Source organism: Fusarium oxysporum, chromosome 3, assembly GCF_000149955.1.
Source record: "Fusarium oxysporum f. sp. lycopersici 4287 chromosome 3, whole genome shotgun sequence".
NCBI lineage: Eukaryota > Fungi > Ascomycota > Sordariomycetes > Hypocreales > Nectriaceae > Fusarium > Fusarium oxysporum.
The window spans coordinates 2,051,535-2,070,937 of NC_030988.1; the positions used below are offsets into that span (position 1 = coordinate 2,051,535).

The window sequence follows — 19,403 nt, forward strand, 5'->3', positions numbered from 1 at the left end:
AAGTCAAAGTGAGCGACCCCGCAATGTGTTGCCGCAAAACTTTGGCCCCTGACCGGAGACCTGCGCCGAGGCCTCTGATAGGACAGAACTTTGGGAAACACCAATAGGGACGCTGGGTCATCCCATTCCTTGGCCGGTGAATTAGGTATGAAGGATCGGGCGTCGCAAGCCATGTGTCAAAAGACAGGCATGTGACATTTACTCAAAATCGAGATCGTGCCCTTTTTATCCTCTAATATGTCCGCAGAGCTTTTTCGAGTGTCGTTCTAGACTACCAATCGTGTAGGGTCACGTTGCAATCCCCCAACTTCCAATTAGCAATCCTTACCTAACAAGTTATATAGCTTCGGGCAGGAGGCGACCTCTGGTTTTACGCTGGGGGCAGCGTACTGATTGCCTCATTAATATGTTCCGCCAGTCCTTTTTCCCAATACATCGACTTGCTGTTAGTCAATCTCACCGCAGCCACCGGATGCATCCTACGAATCAAAGGCGACGGAGTCCAGTCTGTAAATCATTAATTCATTGGAGCTTCTCCAGGCAAGGCCCACTTACTGTCCAATCGCTCTTGGCTCTTTACTGTGGGCCTGCCCAATAACAGCCTTGTTGAACCCTGAAGCAACCAACCCGCCATTGCCCGCTTCCTGATCTCAACTCCTCTCATTTTTCTCCTTTATCCGTGTCAAGTGCCTACAATTGACCTTCGCTTGTCGCCAACGCTGGGTCCGTGGAGATAACCTCAGTCGTCTCGTAACCAGGTAGCTCGCTTCAGGCGTCATTCGCATTCGAATTTGCGTGTCACTACTCTTGAAGTTTCACTTGATTTTCTTTATGCCGGCTTCCGCTTACAGCTCAGATTGAGCTCTCTGCTTATGCCCCCCATCCCTCGTACTCAATTGATCGAGATTAGATTGTGGTATGCGGCGTGGTGCGGATAGATAGCAGAGTTTCAGGACACAGTACCCTGGTATACTCTATGCGTTACAGCGCTTGATATCACCTCTCCTACTAGAAGTCGTATACCTGTATGACCTGTTGCCCAGCCAGGAAGTTCCTCTGGCATGTCTTGTGTCTGGCTCTGGCCCTGATGATCTACTCTATAGCGACTCACTCAGACTCAATCAAGGCTTATCCGGTCAATCTCCTCCGGCCGATTCCCCCCCCTGCCCTTCCCCCCATGCTCCTTTTATCAACGTTCTTTTCAAAATGGCAAGTAGCTTGCTGGTCACGTCACAATCGTCACTTTGCCATTGCTTCTTTCCTTCTTATTTCCATCACGATCGTCTAGAGTCTCCTTCGCTTCTTCCCTTATTTCAAGGCGATCATCTTTCATCAATATCTCTACTCAACTCAGTCCTTAAGGCATCATCAAGTCACATCGGGACCAATTCGTATATTTTAGTGCAATGGGTACGGCCCTCCCTTGGTCCAACGCTAACCCCTTCGTGACCGTTCCGTGCTTACACTAAGTCCCTAAACAGACATACTCCTAGCCTTCGCCATGGCTCAGAGCGCCGCTCCACCGATGGAATCTCTGTGCGAACCGTCGGCGGTTCACAACTTCGGCACCGTGTCTCATCCTGCGCGGGAGCAATGTTGGGCCGCTGACCAGCCCAAATTCCCAGGGCCGTCTGAAGCCGTTGGCAGCAACGCCCAGCACGAATACGATGTCGATGATTTCATTCTCAACTACGGATATGCTCCTGCCTCAACCAACTTGACCGGCTCTATCTTCTCCCAGCAGTATCCCACACCACCACGAACTCGCGAGTTAACTAGCCCTGAAAGATCCCCTAGCAACTCGGACGGTCGACGACGCTCTTCTTCAACGCAATCGGACGATCAGAAACGAAAACCGAACCACGCCGAGCGCGATCCGACAAAATCATCGGGACGCGATTCCACCAAGAAGACAAAAGCAAAAGAAAAAGCAGCAGCAGAAGTTCACGAGAATACAAAAAAGCGTGGCAGTACCAACGACGCTGCAGTGACAAATCTTTCGTCTCCGCATTTTAAAAATAACGCCAACACCAGAAAAGTCCAGGAGAGGAATCGAATTGCGTCCAATAAATTCCGCATCAGGAAGCAAGAAGATGAGAGAAAACTCAAGTCTGCCGAAAAGGATATGGAGCAGATTAACCGCGACTTGTTAACCTGTGCGACAGACCTAACTCTTCAGGTTTATAACCTCAAGATGAAGCTCCTTCAGCACACCGACTGCGACTGCGCCCTTATCCAGGAGTACATCGCTAACGAAGCCCATCGCTATATCCAAGACCTAGGAGACTAAAAGCAATGCCAGCAGCCCTGATAACATGAGCATTACTTCAATTGGACGAAATACTGGAGAAAACAGTAGTTATGCGATTTACAGACACGACGACGATCTTTGATGAAGGATACGAATTAACAAGATGACGCATATTTTATCATTACAATGGTTGAACAATTAGGAGGATGTCAGGACGAGTGGCATCGGGAAGCATCTATTCAATCTTGGGGATCTGGAAAATAATCTGAGGAAATGGCCTTTTTCTTGGGCTTTTTAGCAAGTATTACGTAGATACTCTTCTGCTTACTCCCCGCTGGCCCAGCGGCGCTGGGAGACTTTGTCAACAGAGATTTTCGTGCGTACTGAACTGTCGCCTGGATCATTCCTTCCTTATAAATCCTAGACATCTAGTAGTATTCCAAATGTGTCGTAAGGGTGGCATTTTCCCACCCATCATCAAGATCTTGCAAGGGAGGCCAGGTCTGACGTCTCTTCTATCGATACCATATCAGCAAGATGTTGTGACTATCCGAGCCTGCGGGTTGTGGTTGCATGCCTCCAGCCCCCATTTCAGGCTCTTCAAAGGCTTGTAGGTCCTAGGCATGGTCCAGGGTGTCAGAGCAGTAAGGCTGTGTTGATGGGCCAACGACCAGGTGAGGAGACGGCCAGCCTAACCCTCGAAGGGGGACAGCAGAGGCGTCCGCAAAGATCCTGGTGGCACGGCTCAGGGGTTTTGACAGGCAGCCACCAAGCGACTGCAAACGTGGGAGACTCATCCTCTCCATCTCATTCAGATCTCAGCAAGAATGCGCTAATAGGGTCGCCAGGAAATAATCCAAAGAAACAACCCCTAACCCAGGATTCCAGGATGCCATACGATTATAAAACTTAACTGGGAACAAGCTACGGGGAGATAATGTCACGGTTATGGTGTGTGTTTATTTGTTCCCCGTTGCAGGAATCCCTTGTCTAGGCCTGTCGTGTACGTTTCTAGATCGTCTGATCTGGTAAGCTTTAACCTTATGGAGCTTCTTCAGTCTCTCCCCGGATTATGTAAGAATTTGGGTGTATCAGTGACGTAAGACCCAGGCAGTCATAGATGGGATTGCCCATATTTCCCTCGGCTTTGCTGCGGCGCAACGGGCTGACCAGAGGCAGATATGATACGTCAATGTGGTCCATCCAATCAATAGCGGAGAAAACGTACGCAAGATTGCGGCATGTGAGGATCATCCTTTGACCACCATGACATCATTCTTGTTAAGGAAACAACTGCTGCAAGGGGCGGCTCTTACCTGATCATAAGGGACATCATAAGCAAATTACACGTTGGCTTTACCTGTAAGTTTCCTTGAAAGGTTTATCTAGGAGACTAGGTTATCATTCAGTTAAATAGCTGGAGGCCGTAGCTTTGCATATATGCCAACGCCGCAACCGTCGTTCCGGACGCATGATGCGAAACGGACCTTCCAATTTCTCAGATCCTTCGACCTCATTAACACGCAAATCAAGTCAGGGGACTAATCTTCGACCTTTACTACCAGCTCTGCACCCTCATCCCGTAGTGACCCATGCCGAGTATCGAACAGCTCCCCTAGTACGAAGAGGAGCTCCTACATCTTTAGCCTGCGAATCCTGTCGACAACGGAAGATCAAGGTACGTCACTACTAAACCCAGTCTCTTTAAGCCCTAACCTCGGGAAGTAGCCCTTCGCTTGAAGGTTCATTCAAACGTGGGCTGAATGGTTTGCATAGTGCAACGGTGCTCGGCCGACATGTTCTCAGTGTCGAGCAAAGCACATCGATTGTGTTTACCGGCAAACACCTGAAGGTAATTATAGGCAGAGGTTAGAAGCGCTTCAAGTGTCGCATCCTGCTGCTATTGTCTATCGAGCTATACAGACTCGGCCAGAGGCTGAAGCCCACGAGATTTTCCGTCGCATTCGAGCCGGTACCGATGCCGAGACTATGGCGCATCAACTCAGCACAGCAGATCTCCTTCATCAAGTTCAGCTGGAGCCCGAAACCAGATATCGCTATCAGTTTCTTTACTCACGCCTGATGCCCTCATACTTGCAAACTCCGACAAACCCTTTCATTCACTCCTTGATTTACGAGTGGAATGAGAATGATGAGTCCGGCAACGTCAGTGTCCCGCCGCTGTCGGAATCCGAACAGAAGTATAAAGCCCAGTACTTGAGGCCGGTTCACGCAGCCTTTATTGTTGACCCTAGGATGGATGAGATTATTCCTTCCAAGTGGACTACCGTTAACGCTGACGATGACATGATGAGAACATTCATACGTGCCTACTTTCTTTACGAATAAGATTGGTTCACCTTTTTTCATAAGGATTACTTCCTGGACGGTATGCTGGCTGGATCTGGCACCTTTTGTTCTCCACTTCTTGTCAACGCCATCCTAGCGGTCGGATGTGTAAGTCGTTATGAATCTTGAGAGTCTGCAGATCTCCTGGCTCCTCTTGAAATTTGTACTTACCGTTCTCTTTGCTAGCATTGCCAAAATTACCTCTCACAACCAGCGGAGTTTTGGAACCCGAATAGCCTGGGTTATAAATTTCTTGCCGAGGCCAAAAGGCTATGGGCTGTCGAAGAATCCCGCGAGAGAAGCTTGACGACTCTACAAGCTGCTATCATCATCAATACCATTGTAAACATGTTCGGCATAGATAAACTGTCGTCAGCGTATCTAGTCCAGGCTATCGATATTGCTCATGAGTTGGGGCTGTTCGAGCCAACAACATATATAATGCACAAGAAATTACGCCACTCCTACAATCTTACGGCTTGGTCACTCTTTCATTGGCAGTGGTATGAAACATAAACCCTAATATTTCCAATGCGGTGCTTCAGTTCGCTAATTAAATGTAGTACGCTAAGTCTTCAGTTCCAGACAACACCGCTGTTGCGAACTCCGCCCCAAAGTCCGTTGCCCGATCCGGACCTCAATCCCGACTGGTATGGCGAAAGTTGGCTCAAGTATCCCTCGACTTCTGTATTAGTGCCAATGCAGTACCGTTATACTTTCAAGGCCAGGGTCGAATTCAGCCTCATCCTCAACGCGGCCATGCTTCAAGCTTCAACGAATGAAATCGACAATCAAGCAGTTCGAAGCGGGGCAGGAAGAATCATTGAAACAGTAGAGAAGCTAGAAGCATGGTACCGCACATTGCCAGACCCGTTGTTAGCGTCACATATCGTCTTTCCATCGCAACTCAAATTACAGTAAGTATATCGTTCGTCTTGTATGGGGCAGTGATACACCCTTGTTCCGCCACTGCACCAAGAATAGAGTAGACTGATGATCAACCAAAGCCTCCATTACTACTATGCCCTTATCCAACTTTACGAAATCCTAACATCATATGGGAATAGCGGCTCGCCGTCACTTCTGCTTGATCAAGACGAGCTCCAGAAATCTCTTGCCAAGTACAGAGCCTACTTTGAGACCATTCTGCGCGTCCACTATCTCCGCCATAGCTTCGAATACGGCAACATGATTCTGGCCCAGTTCCCCGCCATGCTTGCCTTGCTGGTTCTTACCAAGGTCGATTTTCTCACGGCCCGAGATTCCTCCAAGCCAGAAGTGTCTAGTATGGATGTGGGGAATACAGATCCCCGAGCCGCCAAGGCCACACTATTCATCGCGCAGAAAGGTCTCAGCGATCAGGGGAGGGGCTATTACTTGCCGAAAAGAGTACTCGAAGAAGTCCTCAGTCGCATGACGCCTAGCGACTCAAACGTACTGCAGGGTTTCATAACTATTCGGCAAGAAGGGCCGGAAGCGACTGAAGAGCGCAAGTTACGTATGGAGAGCCATTGTCCGCCAGGCATCATACATATAGCGAACGATCCGGACCGGCAGCCGCATGATAATTGGATACGTCGGTTAGCGAAGTTGACGGTTGGTGAGGAATCTGGTAGCTCAATTTTGGGCGTGATATCTGGATGTAAGGATGGCTAGGTTAAGTAGAAGGACTGGAAGGAGATGTTACAACTCAGGACTTCGACTAGATAAGGTGGTTGTTCTCTGTCATCTTGTCTGGACATCCTTAATTCGGGTAAAGTCTGAAGCATTTGAGTCAGGGTTAAGCGTACATCGCCTCTGCCTAGTCAAAACGTGAGATTTAAGACAGACATACATCGCATCGAGTATACCGTGCGGAAGCCTAATATTTTTTACGAAAGGTCTTCGAGTTTCCAAGAGGCGGCAGACCATAATTAGTCTCGGCTTTCTGTGCTATTGTGCAGAACCTTTCACTTTTATACTTCTATCTGAGATATATAGCCGGGGGGAAAAGCTTTTTGTAGTATCTTCTCAACTTATATCGTGTTTGACTTTCTTTGTACATTTACTTCACACTTTGGAAGTTTATTAGTCAGGACATATAACTAATGCCGTATTCTCAGCTAAATTTTATAAAATTCTTAGCATTCTTATTAACCTTCAAGATCTACTCAAAAGGGGAAACCCTATGGTAATGTTTAATTCAATCATATAGTTAATGGGACTTGGCTAGCTGTTTAAACCTGGGGTCCGGTTGACGACGGCTATGATTGCAAATTCCGAGTTGAAGCAGATATACACGCCGAAGAACCGGACAAAGACAAAGATCTAAGGAATACTGGTCTGGTAGCCACCAAGGCTCCTCCAACTTCTCGATATACTCCGTGGTTCCTCCTCAACCCAGACAGAAGACCGGAGCCGAAAGCAAGCGTGGAATAACGTGAAACTCGCACCGGGAATATCTGAAATTAACTTATAAGGCAAGTGCAGGGCTATTTATGAACTAAGGGAATAGATGCAGTTTTACTTTCCTCAAATATGCTTTCTAGATTTACAATGGGTACTGGTGGGGGGGCTCGAGAGAATGGAACAGACTATGAGCGAAATTATCGCACCTCAGTAAGACCCACGATCACCCTCGCCATTTTTCGTAAACTTCATCTTGACGAATATCCAACCCCCCTCTTATCATTATGGTCTTTTATTGCCGTTGCTGATTCTGGTGCGTTAGAACGCCGGTGCTGGTGGTTCAAACGACATTCCCTTCCCGGTGTATGTACCGCAATGAGTGCCTCGAGGTTTGCACATTCCCGTTGCAGTCGAAACTTTTTTTGGCATTCAGGGCAGTATTCTGCGACGCCAGGCGGTCCTGGTCTGTTTCCTCTGAAGCTGAAGGTTTGGTGGATTTGTCTTAGCGCCACTGCAGCAGGTCATCCTGAACTGTTACCTCGGCCATTGCACGGAGTATGCAATATGATCGCTGATACGAATCTGATTTCGCACTCTTGCGTGAGATATTTTAGGCCAGGCAGTTGAGATAATCGGTTCGCAGCCTTATGCTGCAACCCAAATCCTTAATAGAGGAAGAACGGTGACTGAATATAATGTCAAAATGGCTGCGTAAGATACCAGTAGGGGCCAGAAGACGTAAATAAGTCATCAATATGTGCCTCTGTCAGCAAAGCGATGTCTTCCGCTTCAAACAATACCGCAGATAGTGCCGAGAAAGACAATATGTTTCATGCCACAAATACGATGCTATTGCACTGTCCACAGAAACCAGTTTCATAGTTTTGTACCATCTCAGACAAGGAAAAACGCATCTTGTCCACATCAATTGAGGAGATCCCCGGCGTCGAAGGCTGCGAGATTTGAGGTACGTCATAATAGTGTCAAGTAGGTTGCTGAACCCTGCACCTAGTGCATCTCCCCCACTTATTCAGACTTCTTTTAAAACCTCCCTTAATGTTTTCTTTAGTTATAGCAGCTTGAAAAGCAGCATAAAAGGCCGGGTAGAACTCGGTCTTGGAAATATGGGTTATAGACCTTCTGATCAAATGCTCTATTTCTCGACCATATGCCTTTTTCAGCAGCCCAAAGCACCCAACATCAAGGGGCTGAAGCAGATGAGAGGAATGAGGTGGCATACAGAGCGTGATGATATTGTTCTCCTCACAATATATCTGGAAATCAGCAGACTGATGACTTTCATGGCCATCAAGGATCAGAAGACGATAGGCACCAACTGATCGGTCGGATGTACATCGATTGAAGTGCTTTAGCCAGTCGAGGCCTATCTCATTATCTGTCAAGCCGTTTTAGGTCGTGGCGATAGCCCAAGTGCCCGGGAGGTTGCTCTCTTGGTACTAATTGGCAAGGTAATATTGGCCTGCAACCACGATAAATGGATTGATGACCCTGCCTTCCGCATTGATCGCTTGAGTCACTGTAACCCATTCCCGGTTTCCAGGCTGGACTAATTTCGGGCTTCCACGCCTTTCCGAGCTGGTAATGACTATACCGCTTGATATCATGCCCATCATAAAGCCGGTCTCGTCAAAGTTCCAGATATCATCTGATCGGATGCCATATTTCGCACTTATGTCCTCTACGAGCCTGAACAAATTACGAATAGTGATTGGATCTTCGCATTTGGCCCTCTGATAGTCATATTTCCTCTGAAAACGCGTCTTGAGCTCTGGTTGCCGCTTAATAAAATTGGTAGCCCAGCGCTTGCCAACTGGTGATGCGTCACGATCAGCAAGCAGTCGATTCGCCATTTCCCCAACATCGCGATGCCGGGAAGAAAATCCTAGTGAATCTAGGTCAAGAATATATTGAAACATAATCTGTTCCTCTAGATCACTTAGTTTCCGCTGTTTTGGAACCCAATCGCAACGCGCTTGACGGCCGATTGATCGGTGATGGAGGGTTTCAAAGTGGATATCACATATCTTTGCGGCTCGTCGCAGACTTAATTTAGGGTCTGCCTGGTAGGCCTAAAGTGCAAGAATGATTTTAGCCTCTTGACTAGACTGTGGCATATCATGTGGTCGTAAATTGAATGATTAGATAGAAAGTAATGTATATGAGGGATTTTTGTTTCGCATGCTTATCATGTACGTTATTTAAAAGGGTAAAGCTTAATAGAGAAGTAGATATGGTGCGGCGTATCATAGCATCTACGAGAAGGCCTAAAAATTCTTTTCCGCAGAGCATGCTCATAATGAGTTCGTCAGAATGCAATCCGTTGGCATTATCCCTACCTTCATCAACTCTGTTAAAGTTCTAACCCTCCCAGAGGACGGGCGAACTGGACAGGGTCGTTGTGACTATGGTGGATATTATGAAAGGTGAGGGGATCGAGCCTTTATGCAAAAAAGCAAATAAAGCAACCGGCTTCCCTCTACGGAATACAAGATCAGCCTCCAAGGGTTCAGATGCAGGATACCTCAGCTCCCAGTTTCATCAAGGGGGGTTAGTGAGTCGCATCCTTGAAGCAATGACCCAATAGGATGAAGCCCCGCCACAGAATGTCCAAGCGGGTCACATTTTAAGGTTCATCATCTCAGACACTTGCCTTTTTAACAGACATTTTGCACAGTGTAATAGTCCATCCATGTCAGCCCAACGAGAGACGATATCTCCTCCTTTTCTTTTGCAAGCGTAGATAAAAATGCTAATTCCCGTTAATTAGTTAAACTCCCTTGGATTCCGAGTCCTGGCCTCAATGCGATACAAGCTTTACTAATCTTTACATGTCAAAATGTCTAGCCAACTCGAGTTATCAGACGTCGAGTTCATGACAAAAGGCTATCGGAACCGAACAATCCTTGTCTTTTCAATATGCTTCCCTTTGGCTATGTTGACCGTTTCTCTACGATTTTTCAGTCGTGTCTTGGCAAAAAGTCCCTTCTGGTGGGATGACTGGTTATCGCTAACTGGTCTGGTAAGTTTTTCGCATGCTATCCCAGTCGAGGTTCGCGAACTGATACGTCTTTCTTTTCAGTTCATGACGGGAGGGTTCTGCGCCTGTGTGTTGTCATGCCTCCCCAGCCTTGGTCTCCTTAGTGGCGAAGAGCCCATCACAAATGAACTCTTGAGCCATAACGCCAAAGGAGCATACGTCGCCGAGATGTTCTATTATTGCAATCAAATCAGTCTCAAGTTTTCTATTCTAATGTTCTACTGGAGAGTCTTTGCGTCATCAACCTACATCCGAAGGTCTATCTACTATATTGGAATGTGCATTCTTCTCTGGTTTACTTCCGCGGTCAGTGTTCACTCTTTTGTCGCCATTTTTATATGTTATAGCTGATTAAAGAACAGTTTATTGTCTCTGCTCTTCAATGCGTCCCAGTACACGCAAACTGGGATCCGATCGCGAAACAACAACCCGATGTAAAATGCGTCGACTTGAATGGGTTTTTCTTTGGCACTTCGATTCCGAATATTGTGGCCGATTTGGTTCTGGTTGTTCTACCGATTCCGCAAGTATTACAACTCAAGATTACACTCACACAAAAATGTTTCGTTATTCTGTTTTTTATACTCGGTGGCTTGTGAGTCCCCTTCATCTACAGATCATTGCTGCCGACTGACTTTGTCGCAAGTGTTGTCATCACGTCCATCATTCGACTAGAATTAATTACCAAAGTCGACTTTGGAACCTTTGCCGTCAATTGGACAGTCGACAACTCAGTTCTATGGACCATTGTCGAAAATTGTTGCGGCGTTATCAGCGTCTGTCTCCCCTCACTCCGACCCATCATTAGATTCATACCATGGAAAGCCTTCCAGAACGCCTTCACACGCAGCTACAGTGCAAGTCACGAGTCCAAATCTCAACCAAAGTCAACAGCGAGAACGGGTACGAATCTTTTCGAACGATCGCGCCAACGATCTCAATGGAGTCAGATTGAATCGACAAATGAGGGCCAGTTGGAGGGACATGCTGGGATTAGGAAGCACACGGAGATCGATATCAGCTCAATTGAGATGGCTTCCTTGTCAAACTCGAGTCAAGTGCGACTTGCAGGGGTCGAGGATAATTACAAGCAGTGATGGCAGTTTTTAGCTGGTGGACTGTAATATCAGAATCAGTATAGTAGAGTTTACATGATGGCAGCAATTTCAACAAATGAAAACGTGTATATACTGTTTGACTTTTGATGATTCTTGATAGCACTGTGAAGAAATGCCAGCATTCGATCTCGTATAGCTATCCATGTCTCTTGGAACCAACAGAAAGAAAGATTGAAAGCCATCAGAAAGTGGTGTGCTATTGGTTCTGTCCAACTTGCTGACAACCCGACTGCGATCCCTGTTTCAGCTGCTGCAGAAGACACTGTCCAACATGAAGAGCACTAACGAACTCGCTTCCAAAACAGAGGGTGCAAGCTTGAACTGACCAATAACCGTTGGATTCAAGTCATGCCCGAGTCAGATAAACCCCACTCACCCCCCTCCCCCGGCACGTCCCAGCCGATGTAAAGCCTCACACCAGGATTGGCATCCCAGACATGAGTGTAGATCAATACTAAGATAGTCTGTAGCGGCAGGAGTATTTGCCTTTTACACTCCAATTCCGTGCCATCCAATCTTTACGTTTTGTGTATTCCTTGTCATAGTCCCAGCCATGGACTCGAATGTCCTTGGAGGAAATATTGAATTTTTGGTCTCACTCGAAATACTTATGCTACTATTGGATCACACCCTGGACGGTCTTTGAAGGGTCCTGGTCCAGGTCACCCAGAAGGGTCTGGGTCATCAAGAAGGATCCGCCTCAAGTATCCGTACAAGGATGAAAGCCTCTTCATTGCTTTTTCTACTTCCCACCTGCTCCCCTTGACTTTTTGTCCCGTTCCTCCCATCTTGTCACTTCCACCTGTCGATCTCCGTGTCACTCACTGCACATCATTCGACCGGTAACAAGCAAGTTCGCAGCCGAAACTCAAAGATGAAGGGCCTTTTCCTCCTCGCCAGCTTCTTCCAAGCGCTTCATGCGTCAGTCATCAGAAGCAAAATCGATGCCTCAGCCACGGGTTACCCACTTGAGATTGGTCAAGTAAAGACCCAGGATGGGATCAAGCTCAATTATACTCAGGCTGGTCCCCAGGGTGGTCAGAATCTGCTGTTTATTCCGGGATGGCGACAAACTGCTGCGGAGTGGAAAAAGCAAGTCAAGTACTTTTCTGAGTCTGGCTACCGCGTGACTGCGTACGATATGCGTGGCCATGGCGAGTCAGAGAAGCCTGACTTTGGTTATCGACTGAGTCGCTTTGGAGCCGATCTCAACGACGTCTTGACTACTCTCAACCTCCGGAACGTGAGCATCATTGCCCATTCTATGGGTTCATCTGTTACATGGGCTTTTTGGGACCAGTACCCTGAGGAGCGTAAACGAGTCGACCATTTCGCCATCGTTGACCAGTCATCAGTTCTCGTTCGTGATCCCACATGGACAAAGCAGCAAGCTGATACATGGTCTGCTGCCCTCTTCACGCCAGAGCAGACCTACACCTTCGCTCATAATATGACCCTCGAGACCCCTCCTTTCGTCAAGTCAATGTTCTCTCCTCAGATTTCTGAAGCAGACTACAAGTGGGTGCTTTCAGAGAATCAAAAAATGAGCGACAAACACGCCGCCACATTGCTCATCAACCACGCCTTTGCCGACTGGCGTGATGTCCTGCCGCGCATTGATATCCCGTCACTGATCATCTCTGGCGATATTAGTATTAATAATGCTTCGGGTATCGCCTGGGCTGCGTCTCGGATCCCTGGTGCGAAGAGCCGAACTTTTACAGCTAAGGAGAAGGGAAGCCACTTTATATTCTGGGAGAACCCCAAGTTATTTAATCAGGTTATTGAAGAGTTTATTACCTCTTGAGCTACAAACTAGGTTTAATATCGTATGAAATTAATAACATAGTTCTTATCCTAGCATAGTAGTTATTTTCTTTTATTACATTGATTCCCTAACTAATACCGTTAACGTACACGATAAGCATGTGAACCATCCAAGCATGTGAACCACTTTTCCCTCTTACACCTAACTTTTCACTTAATCAATTGATTTATCAACCACCAAGCATGTCAGACCCAAATTACGAAGCTAGAATACTTCTTGCCCTTCAGGCACTTCAAACTAATCCTAAATTAAGCCTCCGATGCGCTGCAGATATATATAAAGTTAATCGCATAACCTTAAGTCGCCGACAGAATGGTCTCCAATCTCGACGCGATTGGATTCCAAAATCACGCCGTTTATCAAATCTAGAGGAACAGATTATAGTTCAGTTTATTCTCGACCTAGATACGCGAGGATTTCCTCCCCGACTGCGTGCTGTTGAAGAAATGGCCAACCGACTGCTCGCTGACCGCGATGCGCTACCTGTCGGTAAGCGCTGGGCTCATAACTTCGTCAAGCGGCAACCAGAGCTAAAGACGCGTTTATTTCGGAGATATGACTACCAGAGAGCCAAATGCGAAGATCCGACTATTATTCGTGGCTGGTTTAGGCTTGTACAGAATACAATTGCAAAGTACGGTATCCGATCAGATGATATCTGGAACTTTGACGAGACTGGCTTCCTTATAGGCATGATTGCAAGCGGAATGGTTGTCACAGGCACAGACAGGCGTGGACGACCTAAATCAGTGCAGCCTGGAAACCGGGAATGGATTACGGTCATTCAGGCGATTAATGCGGCAGGCTGGGCGATCCAGCCGTTTATCATCGGTGGGGGCCAATATCACCTCGCCAACTGGTACCGAGAAAGTAACCTCCCAGCCGATTGGGCTATTGCGACAAGCCAAAATGGCTGGATCGATAACGAGATAGGACTTGAGTGGCTAAAGCACTTTGATCGGTGTACAAGCAACCGATCAGTTGGTTCCTATCGTCTTCTGATCCTCGATGGCCATGAAAGTCACCACTCTGTCGATTTTGAGAGATATTGCGAGGAACATAAGATTATTACACTTTGTATGCCACCTCATTCGTCTCATCTACTCCAGCCTCTTGATGTCGGGTACTTTAACCTGCTTAAAAACGCTTATGGTCGAGAAATAGAGCATTTGATCAGATGCTCTATAACACATGTTTCTAAGACCGAGTTCTTCCCGGCCTTTTATGCAGCGCATCAAGCTACTATGACCGAAAGAAATATCAAGTCAGCCTTTAGAGGAGCCGGGCTTGTTCCTTTAGATCCAGAAAGTGTGGTCTCAAAGCTTGATGTGCAGCTGCGGACTCCGACGCCTGCTGAAGAGGTCGCTAACCCTTCAACCCCTTGGGTCTCAAAGACGCCAAAGACCGTGCTTGAGGCTGGCTCTCAGTCTGAATACCTTGAACGACGAATCAGAAGACATCACAGTAGCTCTCCAGAGTCGGTTATTGAAGCTATGAAGTCTCTAGAGAAGTCAACAAAGGAACGTATGCATAAGATTACCTTACTGACAGCCAGGCTGGATGATGTTCAAGAGGCAAATAAGATACTAAGCCGGTGCCGAAGGGCAAAAAGAACCCGACTACAGAAGGGAGGAGTAATGACAGTAGATGAAGCAAGGCAGGCAATTGATCAGATGGATGTTGATGCGCAGGTAGTTGCAGAATCGTCAAGAAGTAGTGGTCAAAGAAAGTCGGTCGGACCGGGGGTTCGGCGCTGTGGAGTGTGCGGTAAGCCCGGACATAATGCAAGAACGTGTCAAGTAGTAATTGGGATGTCTGGGGAAGAATATAGTGAGTAGTTTTAATTGATTAATTGATTTGTTGTGTTTTTATGATGATATCTACCTATATGGTGTAAGAAAAGTGGTTCACATACTTGGATGGTTCACATGCTTATCGATGGTGCCCGCAATTACGTCGTAATTCGCTCCGACCACGTGACGACTTATCCCCCGCAAAAAGCGGCCCGTGAAATCGTGTGCGCGGCGCCTGATAAGTGCTTTTGATAAGTTCCCCGCAACTTATCAGGCCCCAGACAGGAAACAAACACCACGTAGAAAGGCCTTGATCGACCGAGATGGCCGCAGACGACTCGTACACGGCCGCAGACGAGCGTGCCCGTGCCACCCGGAGGGCGGGCCTTCAGGCGAAGAAGGACGAACAGCCGGCGAACACGGCACGGAGTTATGCTGCGAAGCAGCGGGAGTGGAAGGCGCGTTCCCCCGGCCGCCGCCCTCTCTTTTCCCCTTTGCCCTTGTCTCTTTTTTTTTTACGTAGAGTCCCATGGGCGGCTAACAGACGAGGACTTATAGGCCTGGTGCCGTACACCTCGGGCTGCGGCAGACGGCTCACTTTATAGCTGGCCCGACGGCGAGCTCGTAACTCCAGACAAGCTAGCAGCGTGGCTCAAAGAGGATATCCTCTTACGACGCGTTGCCCCGCCGCAAAAGAAACCACGGGCACGGGGTAAGGGCAAGGGCAAAGGAAAGGCTGTAAAGTTACGGCGGCAGCTCGAACAGGAGCAGCTCGAGGCCGCGGCCCTGGCAGAAGCCGAAAGCCTAGCCGAAGCTCTAGAGGTCCCCCTGGCCGAGGCCGCCGAGCTGCTTGCGGACGACCGCGAGGGCTACGTGCCACCCACGGCCCTTGCGCCGGCTGCAGCAGACATTGCCGAAGGATCTCTGCTTACGAGGGGCACTATCGACGCCTATATCGCGGCCGTTATCGAGCTCTGGCGGCTCCAGGTAGCCCACGGCAACGCAAACACGGAAAACCCCCGGGGCGCCGCCGTACGAGGCTTCCTTGAGCAACGCGGCCGGCAGCGGGGGAAGCACGACCGCGCCTCCTTTAAAGACCGCGGGACTGACGGGATCCAGGCCGGCTATTCACCCGACGAATGGCTCCGGGTCCAGGATCTCCTTCTCAGCGGGGCCGCATACATGCCCCAAAACCTCCGTACGCGAGTTGACCTTCTATTCGGCCACTACTACCTCTTACGGGGGGAAAACCGCCGTAAGATGGAGCTTGCAGACCTGTCTCTACTCGACTATCCGTCTTCAGAAGGCCCGACCCCCTGTTGCTGCCTCGTTACCCTTTTGCGAGACGGTAAGCTAAACAAGACGACAAAGAAAGAGTTCATGGGTGCCCTCCGGCATAAGGACCCGTTGTTCTGTACGCAGGGGGCCTTAGCACAGCTCTTCTTCTGGCGCTGGCACGTCGCCGGCGAGCCGTCCCCGTCCTTCCGGCGCCGCCAGGACTGGTATCGGATCAAGGTTCTTGTCGGACGGGACCGCGAGCAGGAGCTCTCGTACCCGACGCAGCTACAAGAGACCTGGCGTATCTTCGGTGCTGCTGGCCTTATGGCGTCAAAGAAGACGCACCTCCCGCGCAGGGTAGGCGCCCAGGACGCGGAGACCCACGGCACATCGCTCGCCCAGATCTTGCAGGCCGGCCGCTGGAACCAGAACGTGCTCTGCCAGGCCTATCTTACGCGTCTACCGCGCCAGTTCATGCGTATTGTTGCCGGCTTCTCGGCGTCACCCGGGGACTACTTCCTCGCGCGTGCGGCCCACGAGCCCCCGTACGTCTTACAAAAGCAGCTCTGGCCGTGGATCGAGGAGTGGGAGCCTCGCTTTGAGGCTCGCGCGCGCCGGCAATGCTGGGCAGAAGGTGGCCTCGACGACGACGACCTAGCCGCCGACGGCTTCCTTAAGCTTATGCGGCGCCTGCGCATAGTACTGTTACAGGACCTGGCTGTATTGCAGCCTCGCTATCCGTCGCTACCCTTCTTCGCCTACGCCCCTTTTAACGGGCCCGAATGGGATGAGTTCGCCGTCGCCGTTCGCTCTGACGCGGTAGGGGCTACGGGGCCGTTAAGCCTGCTCGTACAACGCGCGCTGCCAGAGCTTAGCGGTGTGTTAGAGAGCACACGCGAGGCCGTCTTACAGAATAGCCAGCGGCTGGCCATCCGGCTAGAGGCCCGGCTAGAAGGAATTCAGGACGGCCTCGATGCCCTCCTCCAAGGCAAGGTCCCTGTCACCTTTACCGGCCACTTTGGAGCCGGGCCAGCAGTGTCGCTGGCGCCGGCGCCGGCGCCGTCGACAGCCCCTACCTTGAACTTCAATACGGCTCCGGCTCCGGCTCCAGAGCCTCCAGTACCTGGTATGCCCGTCGTTGCAGCCCTGGCCAAGGTCTTTACAGTGCGGGATGTCTGGAAGGAATGGGAGGAAGGGATTGCAGGTCAGCCGGCCGTACGGGTGCTAGAAGAGACGTGGGGAAGCCGCTGGCGCCCGGGGAACGGGATCAGGGTGCAGTTCTGTCGCCGGAAGGTGATCTGGGATGAGCTCTTGGCCCGCACGGCGTCCGGCAAGAACGAGGAGGAGGCAGTTGCAGAGCTAGAGCTCTTACGCGCCGGCCGGAGCTTGAACCGGCTCGTCGATGAGCTCAAACAGCGCCGCCGGCGGGGCCAGGGCCAGGGCAGGATACGGGTACAGGTAGGGACCCCCGTGCCCGATGACTCAGGCCCGGGACCAAGGCCGACTCGGGGCCAGGGCCATCGGGGGCGCTGGGCTCGGCTAGGGAGGAGGCGGACCGCCCCTCGACGACGGTAAGCTGGCTGTCAGGTAGGATCTTTATATATTTATAGCTATAACTAGTCCGTATCTATCTATCTATCTAGAAAGCGCATTTTTTTTTATTGAATCTTTTTTTTTTCTTTCTTTTTTTTTGAATATTAAGGAGCAGCAGGATCAGTGCATTGCTATATCGTAGTCCTTGCAGCGAAGCCTGGCCCCCCAGCCGCTGCACACGCAAATATCTCAGCGCCCGCTCGTCTATACAGCATCGCTCTTGAACCAAACGGACCGCCAGAGCGTAGCAGTCCTCCAGCCCTGAAATTGCATCGATTTGGCTCCTAACCGTCGAGAAATTCGTGTGCGCGGCGCCGGGCACTTATCAGATGGCAGTTGTGTAATCACATACGATTTCCCGAAATTACTCCGCAAAGCGACCCCACGATCAGCGCTGCCCTCAAATCAAACAAATCAAATCCGGGGTCATATTTGAGATATTTGATAACTCTCAAGACTGGATTTGTTGTTTGAAATATTTATTCAAATATTTCAAATATTTCAAATCTGACTCTCTATGCTTCCATGCTAACATCTCCAATCTCCCATTGGACCTCCTCCCCCCCACCTATTGTCGCCCCTAGCTTCACCGCACCATGTCTGACCCAGTTCTTAAGGCATTGTAACTTCTCCAGCGTTTCCGTCGTCATCGAAAGCCTCTGCGTCGTCAGCGTTAGCTTGGCTAGGCTGAACGACCTCTCGCAATCAGTCGCCATCGCCGGTATCGCGAGTATATCGAGAGCCAATTGGCTGATCATCGGGAATTGTCCCTGGTGAGCCATCCACCACTCGATTGGATCCTCAGTCTCTTGCGGCTCTAGCCGCAGATACCGCTCAAGCTCGCTTCCCATCACCGTGGTCTTCGCTGTCCTGCTTTTAATCCATTGCTTGAACACGCTAACTTCAGTTGTCGTCCTTGGTACGCTTAAGGATGTCGATGTGTCCATGATCATCTTCTGCTGCTCATCCACCGGCCGGTTGCAGTGGTACCAACGGTCCAAGTAGTCAGACAGTCCAATTTTGGCATCCCTCACCCACACAAGCTGCTCTTCCGACGCCCAGTTCACCTCCAGATAGTTCATGCCGAGTGATGGGTGGAGGATGATGGATGCAGCGAACAACGGTGAGTCTCCAAGCTTGGTGTAGTACTCGTTTAGTTTCTGCCAGGCAGTCATGATGGACAGTCTTAAATAGTGTCGGTGATCCTTTCCCATGTCATCGATTCCTAATGATCCTGATGGCTTGCCTGATCCATCATCGCATTGTCTCGAGCCACGATCTGACAGGGGGCCTTGCCTGGACTTTCGCGGATGGATATCCGTCTCGCAATCCCTAAATCGAGCAGGAAGCTGCCGGTTACGGTCTGGTCGCCCTCGAGCCAGCTCGGCCTGCGAGTTGGTGTCCTGCCCCCCTGCCTCGTCTGGAACGGCATGATGGAACAGCTTCCGATCCTCTAGGTGTTCCAGCAAGTACTCCATACCCGTCATCACTTCCCAGAGCCGTCCGTTACCTCCTTCGCTGCCCCAGCCCTGCGTTCTCATAGTCTGTAGATAGAATGGCTCAAGAATAAGTTTGATTTCTGCCAACAGTCTCCAGTCATCTCCCTTCAGCATGTCGGCCTCCGGTAGCCATTTCTCCACTTCTGGGTGGACCAAGAACGCCCTGATGTCTCCCTGCTTGACGAGCGCTCGAGAGATCATGAGATAAGTGGAGTTCCATCTCGTATCGTTATTCATTACGACCTCTA

The 19,403-nt window shown here is 49.6% G+C and overlaps 6 protein-coding genes across 6 annotated transcripts; all 6 read left to right on the plus strand.

The window, feature by feature from the left end:
- Positions 1-1,325: 1,325 nt before the first annotated feature.
- On the plus strand, positions 1,326-2,649 carry FOXG_16183 (uncharacterized protein). Its single transcript, XM_018396261.1, has 2 exons — positions 1,326-1,410; positions 1,482-2,649. Exons 1-2 carry the CDS (start codon positions 1,407-1,409, stop codon positions 2,288-2,290), a joined length of 813 nt encoding a protein of 270 aa, XP_018256794.1. The 5' UTR covers positions 1,326-1,406; the 3' UTR covers positions 2,291-2,649.
- A 1,076-nt stretch (positions 2,650-3,725) lies between these two features.
- Positions 3,726-4,600, plus strand: FOXG_22359 (uncharacterized protein; the record flags this gene model as incomplete). The annotated part of the gene is made up of 2 exons (XM_018402766.1): positions 3,726-3,929; positions 4,028-4,600. 2 exons carry the CDS (start codon positions 3,726-3,728, stop codon positions 4,598-4,600), a joined length of 777 nt encoding a protein of 258 aa, XP_018256795.1.
- A 42-nt stretch (positions 4,601-4,642) lies between these two features.
- Positions 4,643-6,315, plus strand: FOXG_16184 (uncharacterized protein; the record flags this gene model as incomplete). Its single annotated transcript, XM_018396262.1, has 4 exons — positions 4,643-4,708; positions 4,787-5,103; positions 5,164-5,517; positions 5,608-6,315. 4 exons carry the CDS (start codon positions 4,643-4,645, stop codon positions 6,254-6,256), a joined length of 1,386 nt encoding a protein of 461 aa, XP_018256796.1. The 3' UTR covers positions 6,257-6,315.
- A 3,395-nt stretch (positions 6,316-9,710) lies between these two features.
- FOXG_22360 (uncharacterized protein) lies at positions 9,711-11,244 on the plus strand. Its single transcript, XM_018402767.1, has 4 exons — positions 9,711-10,028; positions 10,089-10,352; positions 10,409-10,641; positions 10,693-11,244. The coding sequence occupies exons 1-4, from the start codon at positions 9,846-9,848 to the stop codon at positions 11,141-11,143; spliced, it is 1,131 nt and encodes a 376-aa protein (XP_018256797.1). The 5' UTR covers positions 9,711-9,845; the 3' UTR covers positions 11,144-11,244.
- Positions 11,245-11,708: 464 nt separating this feature from the next.
- On the plus strand, positions 11,709-12,980 carry FOXG_16185 (uncharacterized protein). Its single transcript, XM_018396263.1, has one exon. It carries the CDS (start codon positions 12,039-12,041, stop codon positions 12,969-12,971), a length of 933 nt encoding a protein of 310 aa, XP_018256798.1. The 5' UTR covers positions 11,709-12,038; the 3' UTR covers positions 12,972-12,980.
- A 2,237-nt stretch (positions 12,981-15,217) lies between these two features.
- Positions 15,218-17,638, plus strand: FOXG_16186 (uncharacterized protein; the record flags this gene model as incomplete). The annotated part of the gene is made up of 2 exons (XM_018396264.1): positions 15,218-15,247; positions 15,344-17,638. The coding sequence occupies 2 exons, from the start codon at positions 15,218-15,220 to the stop codon at positions 17,636-17,638; spliced, it is 2,325 nt and encodes a 774-aa protein (XP_018256799.1).
- Positions 17,639-19,403: the final 1,765 nt, after the last annotated feature.

Bases quoted from the DNA above. Each gene is read 5' to 3' on its own strand.
- FOXG_22360 (XM_018402767.1), top strand. From the start codon at position 9,846: ATGTCTAGCCAACTCGAGTTATCAGACGTCGAGTTCATGACAAAAGGC. The intron at 10,353-10,408 runs GTCAGTGTTCAC...ATTAAAGAACAG, and splicing joins TTCTCTGGTTTACTTCCGCG to TTTATTGTCTCTGCTCTTCA. The intron at 10,642-10,692 runs GTGAGTCCCCTT...CTTTGTCGCAAG, and splicing joins TTTTTTATACTCGGTGGCTT to TGTTGTCATCACGTCCATCA.
- FOXG_16185 (XM_018396263.1), top strand. From the start codon at position 12,039: ATGAAGGGCCTTTTCCTCCTCGCCAGCTTCTTCCAAGCGCTTCATGCG.